Source organism: Astyanax mexicanus, chromosome 3 (assembly GCF_023375975.1).
Source record: "Astyanax mexicanus isolate ESR-SI-001 chromosome 3, AstMex3_surface, whole genome shotgun sequence".
Classification (NCBI taxonomy): Eukaryota; Metazoa; Chordata; class Actinopteri; order Characiformes; family Acestrorhamphidae; genus Astyanax; species Astyanax mexicanus.
In genome coordinates, this window is record NC_064410.1 from 31,052,021 (window position 1) to 31,077,853 (window position 25,833).

General features: G+C 35.5%; 2 protein-coding genes and 1 long non-coding RNA gene across 8 annotated transcripts; 2 read left to right on the forward strand and 1 right to left on the reverse strand.

Annotated features, from left to right (window-relative positions):
• Nucleotides 1–1,973: 1,973 nt before the first annotated feature.
• Nucleotides 1,974–5,725, forward strand: LOC103024077 (uncharacterized). The gene is made up of 6 exons (XM_022685897.2): nucleotides 1,974–2,106; nucleotides 3,485–3,646; nucleotides 3,781–3,824; nucleotides 4,243–4,631; nucleotides 4,819–4,953; nucleotides 5,056–5,725. Exons 2-6 carry the CDS (start codon nucleotides 3,618–3,620, stop codon nucleotides 5,254–5,256), a joined length of 798 nt encoding a protein of 265 aa, XP_022541618.2. The 5' UTR covers nucleotides 1,974–2,106; nucleotides 3,485–3,617; the 3' UTR covers nucleotides 5,257–5,725.
• Nucleotides 5,726–9,197: 3,472 nt separating this feature from the next.
• Nucleotides 9,198–21,281, forward strand: LOC125799489 (uncharacterized). The gene is made up of 5 exons (XM_049476348.1): nucleotides 9,198–9,312; nucleotides 9,408–9,436; nucleotides 9,698–9,839; nucleotides 10,032–10,211; nucleotides 19,882–21,281. The coding sequence occupies exons 1-5, from the start codon at nucleotides 9,286–9,288 to the stop codon at nucleotides 20,530–20,532; spliced, it is 1,029 nt and encodes a 342-aa protein (XP_049332305.1). The 5' UTR covers nucleotides 9,198–9,285; the 3' UTR covers nucleotides 20,533–21,281.
• Nucleotides 11,062–14,063, reverse strand: LOC125799491 (uncharacterized). 6 transcript variants are annotated; one of them, XR_007438461.1, is made up of 5 exons: nucleotides 13,789–14,063; nucleotides 12,733–12,876; nucleotides 12,448–12,698; nucleotides 11,218–11,395; nucleotides 11,062–11,162 (listed from the first exon to the last, which is right to left on the reverse strand). It is a non-coding gene; the product is annotated as an uncharacterized LOC125799491 (long non-coding RNA). The 6 variants fall into 6 exon arrangements; XR_007438460.1 differs by having other exon boundaries at nucleotides 11,218–11,437; nucleotides 12,448–12,876; XR_007438462.1 differs by having other exon boundaries at nucleotides 11,218–11,382; nucleotides 12,448–12,876; nucleotides 13,789–14,062.
• Nucleotides 21,282–25,833: the final 4,552 nt, after the last annotated feature.

Here is a 25,833-nt window from a genome sequence, read left to right on the forward strand (position 1 = left end):
AATAAAAGTCAGTTAAAGGATAGTAAGTAAAAAGAAAGTACAACATTTAAGTAAGTAAAAAGTAAAAGTAAGAAAGAATTAAGTTAAAGTAATGTAAGTAAAAAGTAAGTTAAAAGAAAGTAAGTTAAAAGTAAATTAAAAGTAAAAGTAATATTAACCCTTGTGTGGTGTTCGGGTCTGTGGGACCCATTTTCATTTTTCATCAAATGATACGAAAAAAAAAAATTCTAACTCAAACTCATTGGCATTGGCTCATTTTTTGTGAAAAACATATATCAAAAAACATTTTTTGATAAACACACACTTTACACACCCACCCCCCAACCCCAGTATGTTTGGCCAAGGGCTAATAAACATTGCTTCATTTGTAAATTTGAAACTAAACAAATTTTCTACTCATACCTTGAGTTTAATTCATTTTCTTTTACATTTTATTAAAAAACAAACAAAAAAACTGTAGCACTTTTTGAAAGAAATGTAACGTAAGAAAGCTGTTTATATTGCTTGCAATTTAGGTGAAGCAAGCATGTGTAAAGCATTTTAATGTAAACCCAGCAAACAAGGAACGTCCCGGGGACGTTCGCAGACGTCCCTGTTTGGGCATTTTTGTAACGTTCTCTATAGGACGTTTGTAGGACCAAACTGACGTCCGCATCAGGTCCTATTACCGTCCAAATGGAACGTTCCCTAACACCCCTTTAGAGGACGTTCGGTAACGTTCGCAGCAGGTCCTATTCTTGTCCATACATAACGTTCCCAAACACCCCTTTATAGACCACGGTAAAGTTAGTTTCATTTTTGATATTCGACTTTTCGGCTCTAATAACTTCTGAACGGAGGATGGTAGCCAGCAGATACTTACATAATCAGAGTGACGCACACCCTTCCTTTTACTGTTTGGGTGAAATTTGCGCAACGCCCTTTTAGCGTTAATACCGAAAAACTAAGCGCACTTTTCCTGTCAGAATAAAATACTTCTAGACCACCTCTACATCTGTACACACTCATTTATTTACCTCCAAATCACTTCAGTGCATAAAAATGCCTATTAATGTTCCCACATAAGAATAGATGGCTTTAAGAAAAAAAAAAAACACCAATAGCTCCATATCCTTAGGGTTCATACACATCAGAATAACGGGGATGTATACTTTGAGTCATGAGGAAAATTGCACACCCATTAATATTATGCAAAAATTGCTTAATTTTGCTGAATTAAATACAAGTAACAAAGTAAACGAGTAACAAAAATATGAACACCACACAAGTGTTAAAGGAAAGTAAGTAAACAGTAAGTAAAAAAGTAGGTAAAAATTAAGTTAAAGGAACATAATAAAAAGTAAGTTAAAGCTAATAAGTAAAAAATAAGTTAAAGGACAGTAAGTAAAAAGTATGTAGGTCAGTAAAAAATAATGAAGTAAAATGTAATTACGTAAAACTTAAGTAAGTAAGTAGGTCTAAAATAAGTAAGTAAGTTAAACGTTGTTAGTTAAACACAGTTAAACATTGTTCTCTGGTGAAGGTTAAAGGTAAAGTTAGACTTTTTACATATACAGTATAAAAAACTATGTATAAAATATTTGAAAGCTGTTTGACAGTTTTGTACAACAAAGTCCATCTCTAATGAGGAGATGATTTCTTTTTCTCTTAAGCGTTTGCTGTTGGCTTATTGTTGAACATACTAAAGATAATAGGACAAAAAAAAAAAACTGGTGAGACATGATACCTAACCCCTGAAAGAACACACTGTACAGTCTAAGTGCGTCACATGTTTGTCTGTTTTCTGTTCCATCAGCACGCATGAACCTCGTCTCAGGAGAAACTGAGGACCGGCTGAAGGTTCTGTAGGTCTTGGTTGAATATTATTGGGGCATATTTTACTCTGAGCAATCCTAACAGCTGCTCAAATCATTTTATAATCTATTACACTGTGTTCAGAAAATGGCGGGTGTGTTGTTTCTCTGCCATAAAGCAGCAGAACTCTAAGGCTCTGCCCTCTGACAGGGTGTGTTGATCACATGATTTACAGGCAAGCCCCAGAACACAGTTGTGTAACGCCATAGACTCACATTTCCGTCTACAGGCAACAAAGAGCTGCGACACCAGGTAACTGAAACACGCTGTTTTCATACATGTTGCTTCTTTTGGCTGAATGAATTTACATTCACTCGATGATTTATTCGTTTCTCTGTATTAGAAACTGTTTTTAAAAGGATTTTTAGCATTTAACTCCTTCCTTCCTGTTGTGAGTCAGTGAATGCTCTTTGGCACAAAAACCCTTCCTGCTTTTCTTCACACGTATTCAGAGAAACCCAGATCATTAGATAATTTGTAATTAAAATGTTTGTATTTAAGAAAACTACAGCAAGTGAATGTGTAAAAGAATAATTCCACTGGTGATTAAAACCGTTTTTTGAACAACATTTACGACACTTTTCAAGATTTTTAAGGACGTTTTTCTTTTTTTTTTTCCATGCTAGAATGTTGTGTGAAAAAAGCGATACACTGTTGGTCAATAAACATATTACTTTTTAATTTTCTAAAAAAACAGTAAACAGTTGTGTATAAACTGTAAACAAAATTCAATATGGATTTTGAAATTACTTAAATTAAAACAAAACCAAACCAAAAAAAAAAAAACAATAACAGCACTAAATGTGTATAGAAATGTGTCTGTACGAAATTTTACTTATTTCTATTAGTAAAATCAGGGATGTCCAAACCTTCAAATAGGAGAAAAAGAAAAAGATAGGCTGAAGCGCTACTAGGAGTATTTGAATTGTGAATCTTTCCAACAGGTGCTCTTTTGAAGCCGGGCAAAAACTGAAATATGAAAAAGAATATAAGTCAAAGGCACTTTGTTAGGAAAAATGACTAAAAGGCTTTAATGTGTCCAGGCAAGTAGATCTAAAAACATTAAGGCAGGCCGCCATTTTAGCTTTCTTCAGGGCATACCACGTGAAATAGTGGCAAAGCATAAAATGGCACCCTTGAGTATTGAAAGGTGGAGTCACCGTCACAGTTCTATAGTCACATGATTATCAAAAAAAAGAAAGAAAATGAAAAAAAAAAAGAAATAAATAAATGTTTATTTATTTAATTATTTTTCATTAAAAAAACTTTTTTTCATAATCATGTGACTATAGATATGTGATGGTGACTCCACCTTTCAATACTCAAGGGTGCCATTTTATGCTTTGCCCCCTTTAATTGTGAATTTCTTCTTTTCCACCTTCTTTAATATGTTTTGTCCATGTATGATATGTAGGCTGTGCTTTATGACCACATAATTATATTTTTTAAAATCTTAGCCAAACATTGCCTGTAAATAAAGCAGTTTGCCATTACTATAATTGTCAAATGTATTTATCTTTTTTATAGCTGTATTTTGTTTATAATTACCATTAAATTTTTCTCTAGATATCTTTATTATCTACTTATTATCTATATTAAAAGATTTTAAACCACCCTTTCTCTCTCTCAGCAGTGAAGCTCAGCTGGTTTAGGACATATTTTCATCAAAGTGCAAGTTTAAGAAAACACAGACAGCAGAAAAACTAGCTCTGTTTTCGTAAACTTGTACTTTGCTGAACACACGTCTTGACGAGCTGCACAAGATGATGATTTCCCCAGATGCAGAAAACAAGTAAGTTGTTCGACTTAACAAATAAATAAGAATTTATTTAAAAAATAAAGAAGATTTTAATTGTTTAACTGAAACGTTAACGTCAAATCAGCCAGTGACATGTTCTTTATTGTTGTGTATTTTGTTGCTACTAGGTGTCACCAAGTTATATCTGAATTAACTGGGATCTACACAGAAGGTATGTGCATATATGTACATGTGCATTTATGTTTATATTTTTTCTGCATTTCATTCTTTTTATTTGAACAAGATAAAGCAGTACTTTTGCTTTTTGGGGTCCAAATAAATATCCCGTATAAAAAAAACTAATAAAAATATTTAGTATTTATTTATTAAAATTTATTTTCGATGTCATAAAAAAATTAACAATGCCTTTTGAAAATAATATAAAAAAAAGAGTTTACTATGTTTGTTCCATGTTGCACCATGGTTCTGCAGGAATGTAATTTCGTTGCACTGTGTAGTTGTACTCAGATTAAATGACAATAAAAGGTCTCTTGATTTGACTTGAAGTTAATGGCAAAACATTGCACCTGTCAGATCACATTATATTTTATTTAGTCCTCATGGTTTTTTTGTTTGTATTTTTTTGGTAGCAGGGTGCGGGTACCTTGCTATAACTGGAGGCATTGTAAATAAATATTCTGGTACATTAATTCCCCTTGTGAAACCGAAGAGCTATCATGTCAGAGTGTGTGGGCAGGATGACACAGTATACGCTGGAAATGAAGATCAGCTGGAAGCCTGGGAAGACCACTACCTGTCAGAGAGGATGAAGATGACGGTGATCGGTGCCATCGATGACTTCCCGTGTGAGGCGTTCGCCCGCCAGTTGGTGCTCTTGCTGTGTGAAGATGGAAACATTTACGCCTATGAAGATGAAGTTCTGCACCTCGTCGCCGAGAGTTTAAAGGATCTGTTTGAAAATGGGATGACCTTCCCTGGAATTGAATCCTACAACCTTGGGGAATGTTTTGAGGAATACGTAAGTCTTTGCCTTTTTTCTATCAAGTGCTGCAGATATACAGTTATGCTCCATTACTGAGAGCAAATCTCTTTAATCTAGACCAGTTGTTCTCAAACCTGGTTCAGGTCTACCTCAGACACTGCACAGGTTAAGGGTTTAAGGACTTTTGCTCATGGCGTTTAATCTAACCTGTTGTTTTTAACAGACGGAAGAGGAATACAACGAATTGATGGAATGCAGTGAAATGAAGGAGATGAGAGAGGCACACGAGAAATTCAGAGAATCCTTGGGGCTTGAGCTGCTGGAGTGTATAGAGGATTTGGAAAAAAGGCAAATTAAGGTACTTTTTACATTCAGTGTAATTAAATTGTTTACCTGCGTACATCAGGTTATTTAGTTGCTTAATGTGTTTCTATTTCTCTTGTTTCAATTGATTTTGCAGACGGAGAAAGAAGTTGAGGAACATGCAGAACATCCCAGCAACACGTCACACAGAACAGAATGTTTGGAGATCGTTTCTCGGCCATCCATGACAGTTGTTCCGTGTTCTTCACTGCACCAACACTATTATTCATGCGCACCTACTAGACACATTTTTTGTCACAACAATCAGAACTGCGAAGTGGCATGTGCAGGTTTATAGAAGTGTGCATATGCCATATTTGTGATATGGCTGTTGAATAAGCTAAAAATGCACTGCTGTACTGTGGGGCCCTAATTAAGATATTAGGGATCAATATATGTTATAATACCCATATATTAGTACATTTGGCCATATATGAGCGAGTTCATTGAGTTCAGTTAAAACTCTGTCTGCTCTTCCTCAGTAAGGCCCAGTCTGTACCAGGCTGCTGTGAACTGAGGGGGAGACAGATAAGAAATATGCTTATCATACCAGGTGTCTCAAGAGGCCCAAGCTCCCACGGGAAAAGCTGGGCAGGAGAAGGAAAGGTGGAACCAAAAGCCCCCACCTTTGTTCACCCAAATACTGTATAAAAGTGTGTGTATTCCTCTGTATCATCAGAAGACTGAAGCTTGTACCATCAGAAGACTGAATCCTTCTGACTGAATCTGGCTGACTTCAAGACAATAAAAGATTAACTTAGAACTTCGGAACGACTCGTCTTCTCCTTTCTTTAACTCAAGGCACTCGTCTGATTTTTATCTTCTTTCTTTTGAATTTAAAGCTTTGTAGTGATGCATGACTAGATAACTTTTAAAGAGTCTATTTTAAGCTAGCCCAAGGCTTCCCTTTAAGGGAGGCCTTAAGAGTCGTCAGATTACGAACGACAGTACATAAAGATGAAAGGTCACACTTACAAATTAAGTTGGTCCCACATTATATATAATGTCTCTTATAACTCGGTATAATTCAGTTATTACTGAATACTTAAAATCACTATTCAGCTTTTTCCTTCTTAGTGAACAATATGCAGGCATATTTGTCATTGAAATACATTTGAATTCCTACGATAAAATCTGATGCTGATTTTGAGTATTCAGTACCAAATCACTCAATTACAGTTCTAATTACAAGACAAGAGCTTTCTAAATAACAGAAGTTACACAATTAATTATACACACACTATTACACATGTGTAATTACACACACACACTATTACACATAATTAATCTTGGTGCCTGTGTGTCATAACATTAATAATGTGTGAGTTATTAGAGACATTTCTTATAAAGTGAGACTAAAAATATTCTACTTATTCCAGAAATTGATGATCAGTTAAGGCACGGACCCATAGGGCCCATTAAACCCCGCCAATAGTCTATTTCTATGCCTTGCACCTGTGCTGTTTAACTAGCACAGAAGCTTATGAATATATCTATGCTAATGGCATGGTGGTCTGAAAGTGAGGTATGTTCAGGTAAATTTCTGGCGTCTTGCTATCTTGGCAATAGAAAACACTGGTGCACCACTGACTGAATTGAACTCTGAGTACAAGCAACCGTCAGATGTTCATTGCTATCTTGGCTACACAGGAACGCCGCGCTCGCACAACGCGTGTACATCCGCGCTCATTAAACACACAGGAGACGCCGAAGTGCACAAACCCACCTTTTACATCAACAATAAACAAAATACACAATTAAATATCATTGCTGTTCTGGTAAAGGACCTGCTCGCACACCTTCACAGCATGAACGTGTAGGTCAGTGTCCTCTACTGAGAAGAACAGAAGCACTGCACCAATAAAATATCAATCTGCCAAAGTCAGAGTGAACCTGGCTCTTGATGGGAATGGCAAGTGACACAGTGACTGGTTTATTTCACATTATGCCCAAAACACACCCGTGATTATTTAAGAGAATTAGTACATGCCTTTTGCACGTTTCAAGGTGCGCAAGGCATATTTTCCCAGTCGTTATGATACGCTAAAACACACTAACCGTGCATGTTGCACGGTTGACGGCTTGGCAGTGTGTGTTTGGTATCGTGAGGACGCAAAAAGTATGACTTGCGTGGCTCAAAACACGCAAACATCATTTACTAACTCTCTCAGTTAATCATGGGTGTGTTTTGGGCGTAATGTTAAATAAACCAATCAGTGTGTCACTTGCCATTCCCTTTAAGAGCCAGGTTCACTCTGACTTTGGCAGATTGATATTTTATTGGTGCAGTGCTTCTGTTCTTCTCAGCAGAGGAAGCCGACCTGCACGTTTACACTGTAAAGGTGCAAGCAGGTCATTTACACTAACAGTAGTGTTATTTTATTGTGTATTTTGTTTTTTGTTGATGTAAAAGTTGGGTTTGTGCACTGCTGCGTGTTTGTGTGTGTGTGTAATGAGAGGGGGGTGTACACGTGCGTTGCTCGAGTGCGGCGAGCCTACATTGCCAAGATACAGTCACCTTCTGACGGTTAATTGTAGACAGGGTTCAAATCAGTCAGTGGAGCACCTCTGTTTTCCATTGCAAAGATAGCAATAGTTTGCCTGAACAAACCTCACTTCCAGACCACCACGCCCATCAGCGTAGATATATTCACAAGTGCACAAGTTTAAAATGTACAGGAATACAGTCTGTTCTAAACTACAAGCATTCTTTGGACACCAGCGTACAAAATTTACGTTAAGGTAGAAGGTTTGTATATTCGGTGTAACCACCTCAGTTGTTTTTACTATTGATTTGATTTTGTTCTAGAAGCTAGATATATCTATACATAATTCATATCTCATTATTACAACTATATATATAACTTATTATATACAGTGATTACACAACCTGTCCAGATATGTTGGTTTCTCCTAATTTTATACTCTAGGTTGATACTGGTAACAATGTACTAACAAATATATTGTTCTGGTGATATAATTGCCTTGTTTCTACAGCTAGCCATTTTGATTTCATTTTTTCACATTAGGGGAAAATAGACAAGGTAATGAATAAAAATCATCCACTGCGACTGCAGATTTTTCTTGCTCAGTAATCAATACACTTAATTTAAAAAATGTTTATAGATATAGTATTAAATGTTATATAGTGTTTGTGAGTAGATTGCACTTTTCTGAATACTCTCTTGTACTTTCTCTGTAAAACAGCTTATAACACAGGATATGAAACTGTGGAATTTTTTACCTACCTCATATTCAAAATGTGGTGGGAATATCTTATATATACATATCCATATATATACATATTGTCGACCAAATCTGCAAATTATTTTTTTTATCAGCAGATGAAACATTTTCCCGGAAACAAATAAAGATGAATGTAAACATCTTTCTTGCATACATTTTGCTGTTTCTTGACTATTTGTTGAAAAAGTAAGATAAATAAAGGTGCATATTCTGACCATATGGCTGGGTAAATGTGTTTATATATATTTGAAGCAAGGGTCTCATTGCCGGGAAAAATACGCTAAATTAAACCTGAAATAAAATGATTGTAAACTACTTTTTGAATCAGTGAATAAAAATAGCATCTGCTCTGGGGATGGGTCTCCTCTGGATTGAATCTTTTATATTGAAGATTATATATTATTATACTACATTATACTTTATTATATTACATCAACACACTGGAGAGCTTTTTGGGCAAACGCCAGGTTTTAAGTGTACTTGGTAGTGGAATTTTGGCTTTAGTCTGTATTTAGATCATGTAAAAAGACACTGTTAAAAACAGTTCAAAGACGCTCCATCCTACAGTAAATCCATAATACTTTTTAATGAAAACTGCCAGGGATATTTTTACTTTGCTCTTAAACCTCATTATGAACCGTCCAAATGCTGAGACAATATTTCTATTAATTTCTACAAATTAAAAAAGCTAAGCCCAATGCATATATCAGTAACTATGGCCATACCATCATATGCCATGGTATAATTATAATGTAGTTGTTAAAACAATAGTCAAGAGGAAATCTCAACTATTGTTTTGACAAAAAAAATGTGATCCTTAAGCAGTCAACATTTCTGTATACACTGGATCACTGGTGTCATATTTTAAAGCATATATTTATTAACTTTATGCATAGTGACTGGTTGAAGAGCTTGCTCACTTCCTGTAAACCGAAACTTAATGTGAAGAGGTGTGGTGTTGCACTTTTAAAGGGGCGGTGGAACAGCTTCCACTGATGTTGAGCTCAACGAACTGTCTGCATTGTGTTTTTCATTACTGTACGGAATAACAGATTTACTGATTGATTTTCAATTTTGCACAATGTCATCTAGAAATTCAAGTCCATTGGTAAGTCTTCTGATTTATTATATATGTTCTAGGTTAATTATTTATGGAACTCATTTATCTGCTTTTATCTGAATGTCTCTACTTCCTGGTATCAGCCAATGCACCAGAGAACCATCAGGAAAAGGTGAGTTAAAAAGCTGTACGAGATTATTAATAACAAAAAATTGACTTCTTTAAATATCCACAGAGTGATGTTTAAATGACTGTATTGTGTTCTGCTTTATTGAATAGGAAATTTAATATTGCTATTTTATGAATGAGTAAAATAAGATTTGATGTCATTTTTACTTCGATGAATACATTTTAAATATTAATATATATATATTTTGCCTGAAATGGAGCAATTAGGTAAATGCAGTATATGTAATCTTGCTTTATCATTTAGGAAACCCGGAAAACTTTCTGGTATAGACAGACAAAGGAGCAGAGAGTGCCTGAAAACATGTGGCTTCTTGTTAATCCACACAGTCATGATGACAATCAGGAACCAAAGCCAAGGAACCGAACTTTTTGGGTATATGAAAGAGGTAAATAGGAAACAAGTTATTCAATGTATAAAATACTATTTATAATCTTGCACTGCAACTTGTTTTAAAAAATGTATTCTTCATCTTTTTCTTCTTCTTCTTCTTCTTATTATTATGTGCTTGTGTTTGCATGAGAGTAGTGCCTATGGAACACCATGAATAACATTTTTAGTATATGTGTTTGTAAAATAGATGCTTCACAGCATTTTCTTCCTGGGATACATCCATGAAGACTGCTTACATCCCAAAGACTTTTTCCCAGCAAACATCCCTGCAGATTATGAAAGAATGAGCCGTATGTTTCCTGATGCATTCCAGCAGTACAATAGTCACCTGCCAACTCGAACACCCTTCTCCATTCTGCTTGAACTGGTAAGTAAAGAAATCAAATAAATTAAAAAAGATAAATAAATTAACACATTTAAAAAATGTCACCATAAAATTTTAAACATTAAAGTAACCGGAAAATAAAATGTGGCCTTATGTGGCCCCACTTTTTAAAAGAGAGGTAATTCAAGCATTTGTGATATGATCTATAGTGACAAGCCACACACGTATAAAGTATAATTTTGGTAGGTGATTTTAATTTAGTTTTAGTCTTAGTCTTTTGATTAAAATATAGGATTTAGTCACATCCCACTAAACAAAGAGACGTTGAAACGACGTCTTTTCTAGGTCATTTTTGCACGTCCAATTTTGGTCTCCTGAAGGTGCAGACTGTGACGCCAGACGACGTCTTTTTTCTGACGTCTTCTGCACGTCCAGTATTGACGTCCCCCAGACCTCCGGATAAGGGCTAATTCTAGTTTAAATTAAGTCGTTGTGGACGTCTTTTCTACGTGAAATTTACATGTATACGTTTTATAGACCAACTACTTTGAGGCTCCCTGCATAACTGTAGTGCCATTTCAGACGGTGGCAACTGTTCCATTGTTCCAGCTTCAGCAGTTAACTGGAAACGCATACAAAGCTAAGCCAAACAATTACTGGAACAGGTTCACAACCTTCTGGAACTAGTTATGCACGTTAGTTATACACAATATGCTTTACAAATAAATTGCATTTCAACCCTCTCACTTTTTTCAAAACATGTCAACCTGCAAAGAACCAGTAAAAGCAAGGGATAAATTAATTACCCCCATCTTACCACTGTTGATTTTAAATTGACCCTTTCTGTTTGGGGAAACATTAATATAATAATAAACATAATGAGTAAATCTCATTTGGGGTTAATGCCTTTATTTTACATCAACATAACATACACCTTAGATTCACACCATAACAATTTCACTAAACATTTACCTTCCCTTAAAACTATTACAGCTTTACATTACACCTTCCCTTAACAATATTACACCTTCCCTCAACACTATTACACCTTTACATTACACCTTCCCTTAACAATATTATACCTTCCCTCAACACTATTACACCTTTACATTACACCTTCCCTTAACAATATTATACCTTCCCTCAACACTATTACACCTTTACATTACACCTTCCCTTAACAATATTATACCTTCCCTCAACACTATTACACCTTTACATTACACCTTCCCTTAACAATATTATACCTTCCCTCAACACTATTACACCTTTACATTACACCAGGGGTCTCAAAGTACCGGCCCACGCGGTTTCATACGGCCCCTCACGGGTTAACAAAATAAACATACATCTGGCCCGCAATTCAATTTAATTATTTATGCTTTATTATGTTCGTTTTCATATTTTATCTTAACTTGTATTTTGGTGTGTGTGTGTGTGTTTTTTTTTTTTTTTTTGCTTACGCTGCGTTGCCTGCTTTAGTAGTCTTCAGTAGCCTTCAAAAGTCTAACCTTGCTGCCGTGGTGTGTCCACTAAACTCCGTAGTTATAAACATCCTGAGGTTAGCAGCGCGCTAACTGACCTGTTTATAATGTAATCCGAGCAGTGACTCCGTGACGCTGCTCTAAACTGCTGCTGTTAGCTGCTTGGGCTGAAAGATGAACTGTAGAGAGCTGTATTATCCGGTTAGTGGGGTTATTTTATTTCATACACAGAAGAACTTAAAAAATTTCAAAACGCTCCAGACAGGCTCAGCTGAGTCCTGTAGCCCGTGGCTGGGCTGTAGCTCTGACTAAGCAAAGACTGCGGGCTTGTGGTGCTGCAGCTGCAGCTCCGACTAGTGGTTGGATGAGGAACTGCTAAATCTGAGGAAATGCTAAATCTGTCACAGCTCACAATTTTTGATTTTATATTTATTAAGCCTTATTTCAGTATCAAACGTTTTGATCAAAGTTAATATAACTTGTACTTGATGTAATTTCTATTCACTTGAATAGTTTGGTTCTTGATTGATGGAGTTTTTGGATTTCATAACATGACAAATTAAAAGGATTTATGTTAATAGAGCAACAAGCAAACATTTTTCCATGCAACTGTAATATTTGATTGAATAAATATTATATTGAGAGTTATTTAACATTAAGGAGTAATTACATTCATTTTATATTACATCTGGTTACATTTTCTTATATTTGTAAGTTACATCTGGCCCTCAGAGGACAGCCAATATGTCAATGTGGCCCTCGGCAAAAATGAGTTTGAGACCCCTGCATTACACCTTCCCTTAACAATATTATACCTTCCCTTAACACTATTACACCTTTAACATTACACCTTCCCTCAACACTATTACACCTTTAACATTACCCCTTCCCTCAACACTATTACACCTTTAACATTACACCTTCCCTCAACACTATTACACCTTTAACATTACCCCTTCCCTCAACACTATTACACCTTCCCTCAACACTATCACACCTTTAACATTACACCTTCCCTCAACACTATCACACCTTTCCACTACACCTTCCCTTAACACCATTACAACTTTCCATTACACCTTCCCTTAACATCATTATACTTTCATTAAGATTCTAGGTCCTGAGAGACAGCGGTGTGTCCTCCACGTCTTTGTGGTGCATGTTTGAGATGCTCCGAAGTATGAAGTCCTCGGTGGCTGTCCCGTCACATTTCATGACTCCATCTGCACAAGTAGAAAAAGACAAATTAGAAATCTCAGAAAATGTTGAAGATGGCCATTTATTTTTGTCCCACAACAAACTATTTTAAATTGCCTTATTTATGTAATATTCACATAAACTTACTTCTTCACACTATGGCTTAGCTAACGCTAAGCTAACGGCGGGAATACACATTTAACACCTGACGAGAATTATCGTGCCGTTTTAATTCTCACACATCATATTAAGCTATTTTAATTATTTTTTTCCCACAACAAACTATTTTAAATTGCCTTATTTATGTAATATTCACATAAACTTACTTCTTCATGCTATGGCTTAGCTAATGCTAAGCTAACGATAAGCTAACGCTAAGCTAAAGGCGGGAATACACATTTAACACCTGACGAGAATTATCGTGCCGTTTTAATTCTCACACATCATATTAAGCTATTTTAATATTTTTTTTCCCACAACAAACTATTTTAAATTGCCTTATTTATGTAATATTAACATAAACTTACTTCTTCAGGCTATTCAAAATGCACTTGATATTGCCCCCAGTTGCCTAGGTTAATTGTGGGTGCCACAAACTTATATAACTTAACGCTAGCTTAGCGAATTTAGCCAAAGACGGTTCTTTGATTTAGCTTAGATTGGCTTATCAGCCTAGCTCTGGTTAGTGCATTGACTTAATGGCCGGACAATGCTTCTACGTTAAAGCTTCGGTTACAGTAAATATTATTTGCATTACGGTCGTTCTCAAAAGTAATTCCAATTCCATTTTAACTATGGCCACTGTTTAGCTATCGTTAGCTAGCTAGCTAGTTAGCTAACTGCCTGGGAAGAGAGGCAACGCCAGCAGGTTCAGGTTAAGACCACAGAGCTAAAACAACTAACACTACAAATACATTAACTTATACATATCGTCTTACCTTATAGCTTGGCAGCTGAGTCCGGTCCGGAGCGGAGCTGAGCTGAGCGAGCTGAACTGAATGAGCTGAGCTGAGCTGAGCTGAGCTACTGCAGCAGCCAAAAAATGTTTAGCGTGTTTTGCCTCGGCATATCAGAGTGGAGTTTATGATGACGTGCGGTCTCAGCAAATCAGAGTGGCGTTGAGTGGTTGAAATCAACTTAACAATTTTCCACATAAATTGCATTTCCAAATAAAAATAAAAACATACGTAAATAAATACCTACATTCGTTAATTAATTAAATAGATAAAAAATATAATACTCAAATAAATAATTAGAAATAAATGATGCTTAATCATAAATAATCTATATTCATAGTGATTAACAATATTGATAACAACAATTTTGACATACATTTAAAAATAAATATATTCTTAAATAATGTTAATTTCCTGCACCTGTATTAGACGTCCCCATGACGTCCAAAAAAGTGACCTAGTCCGACGTTCAAATGTTTAACTGCATATTGACGTCCAAGTGGGGTCATAGTTAGACGTCCAAATAGCGGACCTAGTTTGCACGTCGTGTAGACGTACAGAATTGGTCTTGGACCGACCGACGCAATATAGACATGATCTGCACGTCCATAAGACGTCTAATGTTTAGTGGGATTTTAGTATTTTGGCTATTTTTAGTTTTTGTCTAGTTTTAGTCAACGAAAACAAACATTTTAGTCCAGTAAATTTTAGTCAAATAAAAAGTATTTATTACGTGCTTTTTTAAGTTTCACTTTTTAGATTTGTGTTGTTATTTCGAAATTATTTACTGCTAATGTTTTTTTTTTTTTTTTTTTATAATAGCCTTTACATTTTCTTGCATTTAAATTATGCTAACTTTAAAATATTTTAAAGCAATTGACCTGTAAAGATGGTGGGACAAATAAAGCTAAGTTTCTGAAATGATACACTTTTACTGCAGTACAGATTTTAACTAACATTACAGGCTTTCATTAGACTAGACTTACATTATTTAACAAGTGTATTTGAAACTCGTCCTGTTCTGTAACAGCAGTGTTTAGCTCAGTTCATACAGCTACACACACACATATATATATATATATATATATATATATATATATATATGTATGTATATTCATATACATGTATATATATGTATATATATATATACACATTTATATATATATATATACGTATATATATATACGTATATATATATATACAATCTTTTGCATTTAGTAAAATATCCAGCACAACAAACCCTCTATCTGTTAAAAACACGAAGACACGAAGCAATCGCTGTATAAACAGAGACAGAGGAGAATTCTGCCTTCAGGGTTTTCTGACAGAAACAGTGAACGAAAGTTAGAACGAAAAAAGTTGGAAAGTGCTGCGTCTCTGTGTGTTTACAAATTAATCTGTACTTGTTTGTGCTGCCGTTAACTTAATTTACACGTAAAGTGCATTAACTAAACCATAGACATCGAACTAGCTAACCTAGCTAACCCTAATGCTAACACTAAACCAGAGACATATTAAACTACCTAACCTATTTAACCCTAATGCTAACACTAAACCAGAGACATATTAAACTACCTAACCTATTTAACCCTAATGCTAACACTAAACCAGACACATATTAAACTACCTAACCTATTTAACCCTAATGCTAACTCTTAACCAGACACATATTAAACTACCTAACCTATTTAACCCTAATGCTAACACTAAACCAGAGACATATTAAACTACCTAACCTATTTAACCCTAATGCTAACACTAAACCAGAGACATATTAAACTACCTAACCTATTTAACCCTAATGCTAACGCTAAACCAGAGACATATTAAACTAGCTAACCTATTTAACCCTAATGCTAACACTAAACCAGACACATATTAAACTACCTAACCTATTTAACCCTAATGCTAACACTAAACCAGAGACATATTAAACTACCTAACCTATTTAACCCTAATGCTAACACTAAACCAGAGACATATTAAACTACCTAACCTATTTAACCCTAATGCTAACACTAAACCAGACACATATTAAACTACCTAACCTATTTAACCCTAATGCTAACACTAAACCAGACTCATATTAAACTACCTAACCTATTTAACCCTAATGCTAACACTAAACCAGAGACATATTAAACTACCTAACCTATTTAACCCTAATGCTAACACTATACCAGAGACATATTAAACTACCTAACCTATTTAACTCTAATGCTAACGCTAAACCAGAGACATATTAAACTACCTAACCTATTTAACCCTAATGCTAACGCTAAACCAGACACATATTAAACTAGCTAACCTATTTAACCCTAATGCTAACACTAAGCCAGAGACATATTAAACTAGCTAACCCATTTAACCCTAATGCTAACACTAAACCAGAGACATATTAAACTAGCTAACCTATTTAACCCTAATGCTAACACTAAACCAGAGACATATTAAACTAGCTAACCTATTTAACCCTAATGCTAACACTAAACCAGAGACATATTAAACTAGCTAACCTATTTAACCCTAATGCTAACACTAAACCAGACACATATTAAACTACCTAACCTATTTAACCCTAATGCTAACACTAAACCAGAGACATATTAAACTACCTAACCTATTTAACCCTAATGCTAACACTAAACCAGACACATATTAAACTACCTAACCTATTTAACCCTAATGCTAACACTAAACCAGAGACATATTAAACTACCTAACCTATTTAACCCTAATGCTAACACTAAACCAGAGACATATTAAACTACCTAACCTATTTAACCCTAATGCTAACGCTAAACCAGAGACATATTAAACTACCTAACCTATTTAACCCTAATGCTAACGCTAAACCAGACACATATTAAACTAGCTAACCTATTTAACCCTAATGCTAACACTAAGCCAGAGACATATTAAACTAGCTAACCTAGCTAACCCTAATGCTAACGCTAAACCAGAGACATATTAAACTACCTAACCTATTTAACCCTAATGCTAACACTAAACCAGACACATATTAAACTACCTAACCTATTTAACCCTAATGCTAACACTAAACCAGACACATATTAAACTACCTAACCTATTTAACCCTAATGCTAACACTAAACCAGACACATATTAAACTACCTAACCTATTTAACCCTAATGCTAACTCTTAACCAGACACATATTAAACTACCTAACCTATTTAACCCTAATGCTAACACTAAACCAGAGACATATTAAACTACCTAACCTATTTAACCCTAATGCTAACACTAAACCAGACACATATTAAACTACCTAACCTATTTAACCCTAATGCTAACGCTAAACCAGACACATATTAAACTACCTAACCTATTTAACCCTAATGCTAACACTAAACCAGAGACATATTAAACTACCTAACCTATTTAACTCTAATGCTAACGCTAAACCAGAGACATATTAAACTACCTAACCTATTTAACCCTAATGCTAACGCTAAACCAGACACATATTAAACTAGCTAACCTATTTAACCCTAATGCTAACACTAAACCAGACACATATTAAACTACCTAACCTATTTAACCCTAATGCTAACACTAAACCAGAGACATATTAAACTAGCTAACCTATTTAACCCTAATGCTAACACTAAACCAGAGACATATTAAACTACCTAACCTATTTAACCCTAATGCTAACACTAAACCAGACACATATTAAACTACCTAACCTATTTAACCCTAATGCTAACACTAAACCAGGGACATATTAAACTAGCTAACCTATTTAACCCTAATGTTAACACTAAACCAGAGACATATTAAACTACCTAACCTATTTAACCCTAATGCTAACGCTAAACCAGAGACATATTAAACTACCCAACCTATTTAACCCTAATGCTAACACTAAACCAGACATATTAAACTACCTAACCTATTTAACCCTAATGCTAACGCTAAACCAGAGACATATTAAACTACCTAACCTATTTAACCCTAATGCTAACACTAAACCAGAGACATATTAAACTAGCTAACCTATTTAACCCTAATGCTAACACTAAACCAGAGACATATTAAACTACCTAACCTATTTAACCCTAATGCTAACACTAAGCCAGAGACATATTAAACTAGCTAACCTAGCTAACCCTAATGCTAACACTAAACCAGAGACATATTAAACTACCTAACCTATTTAACCCTAATGCTAACACTAAACCAGAGACATATTAAACTACCTAACCTATTTAACCCTAATGCTAACGCTAAACCAGAGACATATTAAACTAGCTAACCTATTTAACCCTAATGCTAACACTAAACCAGAGACATATTAAACTACCTAACCTATTTAACCCTAATGCTAACACTAAACCAGAAATATATCAAACTAACTAACCTAACTCTTAATGGGGGGGGGGGATGGGGGGGGGGGGGGGTTCAGAGTGAGGGGCTCGGGGAACCGGTCATAAGGACGCTGTTTGGATCACCTGTGTTCCGATCACTGGTCAATATTATAATTTATTACAAACAATTTTCCCATTTCTCAGTCTTTGTTTTTTTTTCGTTCAGTTTTTATTATTTGATGAAAAGTGTAATACATTTCCTCATAGTTTTTGTTTTCAAGTATTCATTTTTATTTCGTTTTTGTCTAGTTTATTTAATAAAAAATAGATCAACATAGATTTTTCTTCACAGTTTTTGTTAACGAAATTAACAATGGCAAGCATGTCACTAAATAGCAAAAAAAAAAAAAAAATACATTTATCCACTCAGCCGTTCTGCCCTGAAGGCTGTGGGCAATGTATTAATTTGTTGTGGCCTGCGAGCATAGATGTTATCTTTTAATATGTTTAGGGGATACTGTACTTTTACAAAGACATTGGGTGGAGCTATTCAAATTAGTAAAGGGCCAATCCACAATTTTTTGGTTCCAATCCTATTTCAATACACAACTGCTGATACTGATAGACATTCCAGTACCTCCTCCAAGAGCTCTTTTTCTTATTTTTTACTTAGTTAATAGAGCTGAAATAGAACATACAGCATGTATAGAGGAGCAAGGATGTACATAAATACAGCAAATTTAAATGCATGTGTCACTAAAGACAGTAATTGAGTCATAAAGTATCATATAAACTACTATATAGAGCTACTTCTCTGTAGTTCCTTTCCAGTCGTCTGGAAAAGTTTGCCGATTTTCTAGAAAGCTTAAAGGAGTGGTTCCCTCATGAATACCTTACATGTGCTGATTACCGATAAACATATACATTATGACAGCTGTACCTTCACCCCTTAGCGTGCCAGCTTAACTGTAATTTTTGGAGTAAAATATTTTAATCAAACAAACACCTCATTTATAGACAAAAGTTACTGCAGTTTTCTAACCTCTGGTGCTCATTCACATGAAACCTTGACACATGTTTATAAAACTGACTAAACTGTACAATGCAGCACACTTCTAACCCTCAGCAATCTGAAAAATCTCTAAACAAACAACTTTTTAGTCAAAGAAGCCAGATATTTGCTAACTGAGGCTGGAGCTGCTATGGATTCATGCTAAACTGGAATTTGAATCTGAAATGTGTCTCATGTTAATGTTACGGCGGGTTTGTTTGAATTCAGATGGATTGTAGTACAGGTCTAAGGAAAAAGAAACTGAACAGTGTTTTGAATGCCCTGCATTTAGGCCTAGGTAGCCTACAAAAAGTTGTTTTGTCTTGTTTCAACTTTTGTGGGATGGTAGGAACTAGAGGTACCCACATATACACGATAACTCTCTTGTGCCACACCTCTTGACCGGTCTCTGCTTATTTTTTGCCTTGTTGTTTCTGACTTGTAGCGTTACAGTTTTATGTAGCTTCTGCTTTTTAATAAAGTTCAGATTTGGTTGGTAGGCCTTGTGCTTTAAATATATTGCTAGCATTGTTTTTTTTGAGTCAATCTGTTTATTTAACACGGTTTTGTTTTGTATTGGTTTGTGTGTTTGGCTTAGTTCTTTTAGTTTTATGAAAGATTTTATTATTAACATAAAAAATATAAAATATTCAAAAGTTTTTTTATGTGTTTTATTTGATTTTATTCTCAGATGGAGATATTCTATGAGACTGAAGAGAGAATAAAACAGGAGCTTGCAATTCTGTTGAAGAGCATGAAATTTCCAAACCCTCTACACAAAGAAGGCAGTAAATATGAGCAATTTTACACACTGGAGTCAACGGTCATCTGTGTTTGTTACTCCAATTTGGATTCACGGAAATATTATGGAGCATCTTTTTGCTGCAGGAAAGGAAATGCCAAGACAATCCTAATTGATCTGTCTTGTCTTAAAACCTGGCATGAATATGTTTCTCATGCAGTCATGTCGTTTCATGGTGGAGCTTCTGGTGATGGAATAACTTTCCCTACAGAACTGAAATACAAGGCATTTTATAGAGACTGGAAAGAAAATGTTTACAATGAGAAACGACCCTGTGCAAACTGTAAAAAACTGTTCAATCTGCCAAATGCAGACCCTGATAAAGTAGAACATCCTTTTGGGAACTGTGCTGAGACTGAGTGCCTGAGCAAACTCCTGAAGAATGATCAATACATGCAGCAGAAAGCAATGATTCCAAATCACTCAGAGGAACATTTAGAGAATCTCAGAAATGTGACAAAGGAACGACTGACAAGGGAGCTTGGGAAGGTTGGCATTGAAGTTACTGATAGTAACTTTCTCTTTTACAACCCATCTTAAAAGTTGAAACCAGGAAAAGATTGATATAGCAGGCACTCAGCAGGATGTTTTATTTTATTTTATTTTATTTTTTAATTCTCTGCAGAAAATAATATGTACATATGTAGAATTAAGTCTTAAAGAATGAACTGGTTGCCCTTTCCCAATACTTTTTCTGAAATATTAGTATTACTATTTTATATTTTTGCATATTACTATTGCTTATTGAATAAGTAATATCTTGGTGAATACCATTCTACAGTAAAACATGGCACAGAATTTTACCTGAGTTCATGTAACACATCTATTAGTTCTTTTCTACAGAGTTTCCCAAAATAAGACCAAGAATCATTCAATTGTTGTGGCCATATTTTAGCAATCTAAAATTATTTTAGCAATCTGTGTGGTGAGCTGTCACCCGCACACCACACAGCTTGATTTAGGCTGTGTCTTCACTATCATAATGATGGGCAAAAGACATGTCTTAATTCTCCTAATTAACCATGGGTGTGTTTTTTGTGTAATGTGAGATAAACTTTAAGCGTGTCACTTGCCATTCTCTTTAAGAGCCAGGTGTGCTATGACTTTGCTATTTTTGAATTGCTATTTTAACGGCACAGCTACTAGAGCTAAGATCAGGCCCAAACAATCCAGCCCTGAGCCAGTGCACGTTCTATGTTCTGCCCGAGCCCAACCCGACCCATAAACTCTCCTTTTGAGCCTGAGCCCAAATTAAACCCGAAATTTTTAAAATAATATTTGGACTATTTGAATGCACGAAATTCGATCAAAATGATCATCTCCCCGTCTAATATAATTAACAATGTTTAAAAATATCAAATTTAAAACTCTTTTTTTTAACATATAGCCTACAGCAAAACACAAAAAACAACAATAAAGCTACAGATTGCACACTCATTAAACCGAAATAGACCAAGAACAATAACATAATTTAGAATGACTTTCATCTACTATAAAATAATTAACAATTTTTTGAATACAAAATACTCTCTGAGCAAACTTTTTTTTTTTCATTTTAATAATGTAGTATGAGTACAAAACACAAAAAAACAGCAATATGGCTATGCACTGCACAATCATTAAACCGGGGTCGGGTCGGTTTGAGCAGAGACGTGAAGCAGCCATGGGGTAGAATAATGAGGTAAAATGTAGAATATAATGATTTAGGATAATGTTATTTTATTTTATATATTTGATTTTATATATTATTATATGATGTAAAAGTTTGTAAATCTGCCAACTAGTATGTGCTATGGGTTTGTAAAATGCTGCTTGTGCATAACAAATGAGGGTGTACGCACATTGCACATGCAATTCATGCTCAAGATAGAAATTAATGTCTGTCTGTTGACGTTTGTCTAGGTTGTTTTCAGTCAGTGGATCACCTGCCGGTTTTCCACCGCCAAAGATATCACTGGGCCAGAAATTTACCTCACTTCTAGACCACCATGTCCATCAGCATAGATATATGCCTTGCACAGGGTGTAAGATAGGGCTCATTAACTTTTTTCTTTTCCTCTGCTGAGAAGGGCAGAAACGCTGCGGCATTCATATAGCAATCCATCAAAGTCAGTGATCGGTTTATTGCATGTGATGCCCAAAACACACCCATGATTCATTAGTAGAATAAGTAATATTACATTCCTGTTGTTATGATAACGAACACACACTGATACACCTTTGACTAAGCTCTGCGGTTGCACAAATGACTTGCCCTGCACAAATGACTCGCCTATAGATCAGTAAAATGTTTTTGATCTCTCATACAGGTGAGGTCATAATATTTTTTAAGCTATGAATTCCTCCGATACCGAGGCCCATCAGTACTTTTCAGCCAAGTCTTGGACTATAGAACATTTTCGCAAGGTTATCCACTTAAAGAGAAATATGGTCAGATACTTTATATAATCTCTGTCTGACAAGTTTGAGGAAGTAAAGTCAGTCTTAAAATATGAGGCTTGCTGACTAACAAGCTACTCATCATCAGTCTTGTTTGACTGGTTTGACTCAAAGGGAAATATATTATCTAATCTAATCTGTTTTTTTTCCCTCATACTGGATTTTTATTGTAAATACATCCAACCACTGCACTCTTTAAGAACAATGTATTTATCACCAAAAAGAATAGTGTTATTTATCACTATTCACTAACAGGAATGTTTTGGAAACCTTAGTTTTATGAAATCTTATTACAATTCTTATATAATGCATGTTGGTGTCGTGGCCAAACAGAAATCAGACATTTGCATTTACGTAAAATTAGCTTTATTTTATGCAAATCACAATCGTGGACAGGCAGGGTCACCAAGAAGAGGATTAAACATAGATGGTTAGACATACTAAGGTTAATGAAGCAGTCCAGGTTCGGTACATGGCAAGGGTAAGCAAAGGCAAGGCAAAATATAAAGTCAGTAATCAAAAACAGGGTTTCTATACCGAGAATAAAAATACACAAAAATGGATCACCTAGGCCTGATCTCATTCCTCTTTTGTATCCCTTTCCCATGTTTTTGAGTGTAACCCTTTTCCTTGGAACAGATTTGTAAAAGGAAGCGTTGAAATCTAAAAGAAGAGAAATGGATGTAATTGGGAAAATGGGACGGCTGATCCCTGTATATCTTAAATGTTATGACATACTTGCCAATCAGATAAAAGTGTAAGCTGTGTGTGTTACTTATTTTATTTTATGTATCTCTTTTTTATTTGTTTTAATTTGGGATTATATTTGTTCTGATGTCCATGTAACTTTTGGGATTTTATAAAGGCGTATTATTATTAGGGGTGTCACGATTCTCTAAATCCTCGATTCGATTTCATTTTCGATTTGAGGGTCACGATTCGATTCGATTCTCGATTTTCTTGTTTTTTTTTCTTGTTATTATTTTATGCCTCATAAAATTTAAATAATATATTTATTATTATTATTATTATAAATATTATAAATATTATTATTATTATTTATTAAGATATATATGGTAATGCCATCTAGTGACTTTTTTTGGTAGCAACAGTGTGCACTATTAAAACAAGCAGTTTATCAGAGCTGTGTGTGGATGGCTGGTGAAACTGCTCATTACATGAAGCTGCAGTTCTTCATCCAACCACTAGCAGCAGCAGCACCCCGCTCTCTTCACTCAGTCACTACTTCAGTACAGCCCAGCCACGGGCTACAGAGCTCAGCCAGTCCGTTTTTACTGTTTCTGTAAACAAATAAAGGTTTAACCCCACTAACCGGATAATACAGCTCACTACAGTTCATCTTTCAGCCCAAGCAGCTAACAGCAGCAGGTTAGAACAGCCGACACGGAGTCACTGCTGGGATTACATTATAAACAGGTCAGTTAGCGCGCTGCTAACCTCAGGATGTTTATAACTACGGAGTTTAGTGGACACACCACGGCCGCCAGGTAAGTCTTTTAAAGGCTACTGAAGACTATTAAAGGCTATTAGAGGTTATTGAAAGCATTATTGGGGGGCAGAAATCAGTACAGGCTGGTTAGATAAGTGATGTGGTGAAACTGTGACTAGCGCTGTCACAGTGATGTTTATTAAAGTCATTAAAACAGATTTTGTCAGGTATTGTCTTATAAATATTTACACATAACTTATATCTCTCCTGAAAAGCTTTTATTTTAGTCAGAAACACGCTTGTGTTTACTTTATCTGAGAGAAAGATGTTTTTTTAATTCAATGGAAAGCAACAGGTGTAGTCAATTATAAGTTTAAGATTTTTAATCCACCTCACTGTGATCTATAGTCAGTGTTCTCAAGTCACACTGACACACGCATTTCAGCGAGTTCACACGCTCTCACCTGCGCGCACCCACCCCTCCGTTAGATACAGATACAAAACCTGCGCGCCCAACCCCCGCCCCCCCTCCCCCGTTGGACAGATAAAAACAGTGATCACACTCCCGCCGACTGCGCTCATGCAGCGGCTCTCTATTTAAATGAATAGGATGCGCTGTGTTGGTGCCGCGCCATTTGCGTAGCGCGCTGCGCTATTTGCGTAGCACGCGCGGGAGGGATCGTCGATCCTCTTTTTGACTTCGATACTCGAGATCGTGACCTCATTTCGATTCGATTTCGATAAAATATCGAGATCGTGACACCCCTAATTATTATTACTACTTAGTGTATTACATCATTTATTAATTAAATGAGATAATAAATAATTTATTAATAAAAACCTGTGCTTGTGTGCTTTGTGGGCGGTGACCACAGTAATGTCACCATCGAATCTTTAAAAGACTTCATGGGTAGGATACTCTGGTGTATCCTCCACTGGAAGTCGCATCAGGAGGATTTTAAGCGCCTCCTATCGGTTCCTTCAGTTTTCGGACAGGCAGCCAGATGGCGTCACAAAATCAGGTTCTGGGTCACAAAGGAAAGGAGGAGGTTTTGAGTTTCTGGACCCAGTTATTTATAAAATCTTCTCTCTGTGTCTTTTGTCATGATCAGAAATGCACTGAAGAAAAATATAATTACATTTGTTGGTAAAGCATATACATTTGTTGGTGCATGATTTGAAATTTCAAAGCAAACTCAAACAGTTTAATAATAGCATCACATATTGGTTTTTATACACCGCAGGGTCAAGTGTCAAGGTCAAGTGACTGTCTGACCCTGGACCCTTATTTCCTCCATACTTTCATTATATGTACTATATATTCACACATTTGCAAAGTAAGCTAAACCTATAACAGTTTTAAAGATATGAAAATAATGAACAGTGTTTCTTCACTAATGAAATGTACATATGCCACTTTGAACACAATTATCGATGTTAGCATTTACCATGACTGTATAGAATGACTGGATGGGGGGATGGTTCAGGGTTTTGATTTCCTCAAAAGAAACCTGTTGTTTGGCGTGCCTAGGCTTGGCATGTTTTGGGTGTGTCAGACCACTATAGTGTCATGAAACTACCAAATGAGGCTATTTTCGAATACTTGAGTCCCACTCACGCTAAACGGTTTGAAAACTTCACTCATGGGTCCAGCAAAAAAACTACATAGAAGCAGAGCTGGTCTGTGAACTCAATTTGAAGCAAACCCTGGACTTTTTCCTATACCAGCCCACTACAATGTGAAAACATCCAGCTCCCCAATCATATATGTATGTAGGCATGTAACAAAATAATGAAATATAGACCTTATTAAAGGAGTTGTTTTCTGATCAGGCCATTATCTTATATTTAAAACTGTACAATATTTATTATTAATATGTTTTGCTAGTATTGACCCACGCCCTTGACTGGGCAGAGAAGAAAAGAGGGGGAGCAAACTCAAGTGTATTTGG

Coding starts and splice junctions, on each gene's coding strand:
- LOC103024077 (XM_022685897.2), top strand. CDS start 3,618: ATGATGATTTCCCCAGATGCAGAAAACAA. Junction 4,632..4,818: donor GGGAATGTTTTGAGGAATAC/GTAAGTCTTTGC, acceptor TGTTTTTAACAG/ACGGAAGAGGAATACAACGA. Junction 4,954..5,055: donor TGGAAAAAAGGCAAATTAAG/GTACTTTTTACA, acceptor TTGATTTTGCAG/ACGGAGAAAGAAGTTGAGGA.
- LOC125799489 (XM_049476348.1), top strand. CDS start 9,286: ATGTCATCTAGAAATTCAAGTCCATTG. Junction 9,313..9,407: donor CTAGAAATTCAAGTCCATTG/GTAAGTCTTCTG, acceptor TCCTGGTATCAG/CCAATGCACCAGAGAACCAT. Junction 9,840..10,031: donor TTTTTGGGTATATGAAAGAG/GTAAATAGGAAA, acceptor TTTGTAAAATAG/ATGCTTCACAGCATTTTCTT.